The 5960-nt window shown below is 43.2% G+C and overlaps 1 protein-coding gene across 2 annotated transcripts in view; it reads right to left on the reverse strand.

Annotated features, from left to right (window-relative positions):
- Positions 1 to 5960, reverse strand: part of col14a1a (collagen, type XIV, alpha 1a) — a 131936-nt gene that overhangs the window by 110521 nt on the left and 15455 nt on the right. For both annotated transcript variants that reach the window (XM_032519029.1, XM_032519030.1), the window contains exons 4-5: positions 1674 to 1817; positions 1194 to 1289 (exon numbers count right to left, since the gene is read on the reverse strand). In XM_032519029.1, coding sequence (XP_032374920.1) covers positions 1194 to 1289; positions 1674 to 1817 — 240 coding nt within the window. The remainder of the gene's footprint in view (positions 1 to 1193; positions 1290 to 1673; positions 1818 to 5960) is intronic.

A 5960-nucleotide genomic window follows, 5' to 3' on the forward strand; every position in this document is an offset into this window, starting at 1 on the left:
TGTGTGTGTGTGTGTGTGTGTGTGTGTGTCCCTCTCTTGCTCCATCAGCAAATTGGAAGTGCAAATATAGCAAGAGTGAAATTATATTCAGCAAATAATATAAAAGGGTTATAGTCCATAAAAATGATGACACATAGCATAAAATTAACCTGAGGATGGACTTCTTTAAACCATATTCAATAATCGCAACTTCCTGAATTTCTTTCTCTTAGGGCCCTATGATAAATGATCACCCTGCACACAAAAACAGAAATGAAAACTGCTTAAATAATTAGCCCCCTACCACCAAGTCATGAGATTCTGTCTTTGTGTACATTTCAGGCTTGGATGCAATGGTAAAACTGTCACAGAAAGTGACTGTATATCATAGTATCTCAAATTCAGCCACAAGCATCATTAATGTGTGAGTCTGCAAATTACCAGTTTATTTTTTCTCTAATACACACAGAAAACCATACTACACACAATCAATTCTATTGTAGCAGAAGATTCCCTGCTGCCCTCACAGTTATGTTGTTGTGTAAAGAACCAACAGAGGACAATTTCTATGCAAGCCGATCACAAAAGATGAAAATCAATGCATTTAAAGACACTACTGCTGCCAACTCAAAGAACATCTTGGTTTCAGTAACAGACAGACAGAAAGCCAGACACTCCTGTTGGGGAGGAGAGCTCAAATTAACAGGCAACCACACAGATACAAACATAACATTGTGGGTCACTCATTGGCTAATATCAGGAGTCACAGTCATCTCACTCCCCATTACATATGCTAAAGAGTTTCCACAAAGCACCACTATGAATGATTCGCCATTGAAGCATAAACGGTTTTGGCATCTTTACTCTCACTTAGTGGGTAAGTAGACCACCAGGCAAAAGTCTGTCTGGGTATTGCTTTAAAAACGTGGATACTGCAGTTAACCGGTTACACACAAACTCTACATGGGGCAAACACTTCACAGTAGAATCCAACTGGACACAGACTCATATGTTTGGCTTTCTGATGTATGGAGCTGGTGTTAAAGCACAATGGTTGTTTTTCCTTTCTCCAAACATCACTATGGTAACTGACTGGAGGACTCTTTAAGCAGAGTCCTACTCAGTGCAATTCATTTTATTTCTATGTTTATGTGAGCACAAGATTTGTATATGGCCTCTTCTCCTGGAAACGTGTTTTTGTGCATTTGTCCTACCTCCAGAGATCTCGTTGGCATCCTCAGGAGGTACAACTGACTCAGACAGCCTCTCGGGCTCAGTCTTGTCTTCTCCGTCACCCACACCTCTTTCAGCTGCAGCAGATAAAACAGATTGATCACAAGTTAGCAGAATTCCAGAGAATAAAAACTGTTATTTTAGAGAGTCCCTTTTCTCTCTCTCTAGAGGACAGGAGAGGAGAGGAGAGGGTTTTTTTGGTTTTCAAAAACAAAAAAGACAAAGAAAAAGAGGAGAGGAGGAAACAAGGACAAAGATCAAAGTAGTGTTGTCGTAGTATACACATTCTAGTGTCTAAGTAAAATAGAGAGCAGAGTAGAGTAGTAAAGACCATAGCACTGTACCGTGGAGACTAGAATAGCCTACACAACAGCAGAAAAGAACAGAGTATGTGGGAGCTACACAATACAGTACAGCAATAAAAAAGAATAAAAGCAAAAAAGTAACATTCATAAACACACCTTTATGTCTGCCCTGAAGAGGTCTGCTCTGCTCACTGCCACTGACACTGATGACACTGACAGTGTAGTCCTTAGAGGGGTTGTAGTCTGTTATCAACACCTTTGAGTCAGATTTAGATATTATGATCTCCCTCTGCTGACCACCTGACAGAGAGAGAGAGAGAGAGATAGATGGATAGAGAGAGAGAGCAAGAAAGAAAGAGAGAGAGAGGGGCTAAGGTTACACCCATGGATATTTTGATTCAGTGTTTTCCATTTCTTGTTGCTATAGTCAGTGGCTTGGAAGCAATATATTAGTATTCTCATTGTTGAGCCAACATGAAGTTAATTCGGGAAAAAGAGCTGATTAGCATTCTGAAGACTGTCTGAAGACAGGCGAATAATACATTCAAGATTGAAATGTTTATTTTATAGTGGATTGATTGGGGGATGTCTTTGTGAAGAGCATACAGCACATCTTTGCAAAAATGCAAAAATGAAAGTGAGTGAGTGACTGAGTGAGTGAGTGTGTGTGTGTGTGTGTGTGTGTGTGTGTGTGTGTGTGTGTGTGTGTTGTTGTGTGTTTTTCTGTCCTATCCTTCTCTTCTTAGCAGATAACCCCCATCAGGCCAACAGTCCCATTATCACCCCATTTTAATTTGACCCGAAATCAATGCACGCCAACAAAAATGTGTGTGTGTGTGTGTGTGTGTGTGTGTGTGTGTGTGTGTGTGTGTTGTGTGTGTGTGTGTGTGTGTGTGTGGTGTTTTTGTGTGTCCTCAGCTCTTCTGTCCCCTGTGCCTGCAGAGTGATGACTAATGACGCCTCTAGGGGAAGAGAGATTAATCCTATTGAAGGTGACAGCAGGTCAGGTGAGGTAAGTGCATGGATCAGTGTTGAAACATCTTTGATATAGACTAGTGGGGAGGCACATTGCTCAAAACCAACATATAAATTGACCGGTTACGTTCAATCATCTGATTCACATTTCTTTGGGTGGTGTCCATTTGCAGAATTCTTCCTTAAGGGTAGCCATCCATCCATCCATCTTCATCCGCTTATCCGGTATCAAGTCGTGGGGGCAGCAGCTCCATCAGGGGACCCCAAACTTCCCTTTCCCGAGCTACATCAACCAGCTCCAACAAGGATCCCGAGACGTTCCCAGGCCAGGTTGCAGATATAATCCTTCCATCTAAGCCTAAGTCTTACCCGAGGCCTTCTCCCAGCTGGACGTGCCTGGAACACTTCCTTAGGGCCCGAACCACCTCAACTGGCTCCTTTCGACGCAAAGGAGCAGCGGCTCTACTCCAAACTCCTAACAGGTGACTATGCTCTCTAATGGAGACGCCAGTCACCCTCTTCTAGAAAACCCATTTTGGCCGCTTGTACCCTGGATCTCGTTCTTTTGGTCATGACCCAGCCTTCATGACCATAGGTGAGGGTAGGAACGAAAACTGACCGGTAGATCGAAAGCTTTGCCTTCTGGCTCAGCTCTCTTTATGTCATAACGGTGCAAGAAATTCAATGTTTACCAGATGGTGATCAGTTGACAGCTTTGGCCCTCTTTTTACCCGAATGTCCAAAACATGTGGCCTCAGATCAGATGAAACTATTATAAAATCAATCATTGACCTTTGGCCTAGGGTGTTCTGGTACCACGTACACTTAGGAGCATCCCTATGCTTGAACATAGTGTTTGTGATAGACAATCCATGACTAGCACAGAAGTCCAACAACAGACACCCACTCTGGTTTACATCAGGGAGGCCAATCCTCCCAATCACGCCTCGCCATGTATCTCCATCATCACCCACATGTGCGTTTAAATCCCCCAGCAGAACTATAGAGTCCCCCACTGGAGCCCTGTACAGGACTCCATTCAAGGTCTCCAAGAAGGCTGAACGCTCCAAACTCTTGTTTGGTGCATACGCACAAACAACAGTCAGACCCTCTTGTCCACATAGTGGCGCTCAGCCGGGGGTTTGTGAGTATCCCCACACTCGTCCAGCGCCTCATACCCTGGGACACTCTGGAATAGAAGAGAGTTCATCCCCTATCTAGGAGCATGGTTGGTTCCAGAACCGAGACTGTGCGTAGAGGTAAGCCCCACCAGATCTAACTGATAGCTCCGGCTCCTACCCCCACAGAGAGGTGACATTCCACATCCCCAGAGCCAGCCTCTTCTGCCCGGGCCTGGTCCGTCGAGGCCCCTGACCTTCACCACCACCCATGTAGCAGCGCACCCGACCCCAGCGGTTCCTCCCACAGGTGGTGGGCCCATGGGATGGAGAGAGTGGTGCAACATTGCTTTTTTGGGTTGTGCCCAGCCAGGTTCCGTTGCAAACCCAGCCACCAGGCGCTTGCTGACAAGCTATCCGTCTGGGCCTGGCTCCAGATGGGGGCCCCGGGCTTCCTCTTGTTAAGGGTCCCTCTATCCCTTCCTCAATCTCTCATAGGGTTTTTTGAACCATTCTTTGTCTGGCCCCTCACCTGAGACCACTTTGCCAAGGGAGACCCTACCAGAAGCATAAAGCTCCAGCCAACACAGCCCTCAGGTTCATAGCGACACACAAACCTCTCCACCACGACAAGGTGATGGTTCCTGGAACGGTAGATGGTTCCTTAGTGGTAGTTAACTAGCAAACAAGCCCATTGACAGATGAAGAATTGATGGACTGAAGGATTAAACAAATGAGATATAAGAGGTTAATTAGTAAGTTTTAGATGTGAACTTTGGACAGATTCAGGCTGTTTCCATCTGGTTTCAGTTTTTATGCTACAACTAAAATTCAGACCAATACCCAAATCTATAACACAAACAAGTACACAAAGTGGTATATACAGAGTAAAAATAATAATAAAAACCTGTATAACTCAACCTTATAAAACCACCCATGCAGTCTTCGTCTTTTTTGTCTTGCTGAAAATATCTCAGACCTCATCTGACATTAAATATCATTGTTTCAGTTACACCATCAGTCTCTTTATTCTCTTATAGAGTAAAACTTTAATGATATGTCATGAGCTTTACCCTTGTAAAACATTTCACATAATAGCTAAATACTTCTCAAGCATCCTTCCAGTAGTCAATTAGTCTTGCTATGGCAGACCTACAGTCCCTGACAAAAGTATTGTCGCTTATCTATTTTGTAGAAACACCTGCTATTAACTTGACTTTTAATTAATCAATTGGTGTAAGAAATAGCTCATATGAAAAGCTAAAACCCTCCCAAATGATGGTCAATGCACTGAAATAAATTAGTTTCACTAAAAAAGATTTATTATTTTAACAAGACAAAGGTCAAATTTTGGCAAGACAAAAGTGTGTCGCCTATACATAAATTGAAAAAAATTTAATACAATACAAAATATGTCAGCAAATTAAATAGTGGTGCTGTGAGATCCAAATTAATATCTTGTATGAATTCATGAGCTTGAAGGACTGCACCATGCGGTTTGGCAAAGATTATACAATGTATTGATGAAGTCATCGGAATAGCTAGGAAAGCAGTCTTGCATGCCTCCCAAAGTTCATCAATATTCTTTGGTTGGTCTTCCATGCTTCCTCTTTCATCCTACCCCACATAGCCAAAGATGTTCATGTCTGGTGACTGGCGGGCACATCCTGGAGCATCTTGATCTTCTTCGCTTGAGGAACTTTGAAGTGGAGATGGAAGTATGCGATGGAGCACCATCCTGTGGAGAATTTGGCCTCTTTATGGTTGGGAATATTAGAGGTAGCTAAGATTTCTGGTATTTGAGAATATTGATGTTGCCTTCCACCCTGCAGATCTCTTGCATACCCCCTACTGGATGTAACCCCAGACCATGATTTTTCCGCCACCAAACTTCACGTTTCTGGTGAATCTTGGATCCATGCGGGCTCCAGTAGGTCTTCTGCAAATTTGCGGCAACGTGGTGTAATCAACAGAAGATTCATTTGAAAAATCCACTTTCTTCCACTTCTCCAGCGTCCATCCTTTTAGCAGGCTGTGGGCTTGGCAAAGCCACACGGTTTTTTCAATTGTCTTTTGTTTAGTGCTGGCTTCTGGCACTGATTCGACCATGGAGCATTTCGAGACAGAATCCGACACCTGAGACCTAATTGATCCGTTATTAGTCACAGGTGAAGCTCATATGACAAGGCGACAACACTTATGTCTTTGCAAAAATTGACTCAATGGGCTTTACCAAGCTGTGAATATTAGAATACTTTTTGACAGTTTCTTTTTGCTCTAAAACATAATTACAGAAGCTGTTGGGATTAAAATGAGCCATTTCTTGTAAATAAATCTTGATAAGAAATAT

This window comes from Etheostoma spectabile, chromosome 6 (genome assembly GCF_008692095.1).
Source record: "Etheostoma spectabile isolate EspeVRDwgs_2016 chromosome 6, UIUC_Espe_1.0, whole genome shotgun sequence".
Taxonomy (NCBI): Eukaryota; Metazoa; Chordata; class Actinopteri; order Perciformes; family Percidae; genus Etheostoma; species Etheostoma spectabile.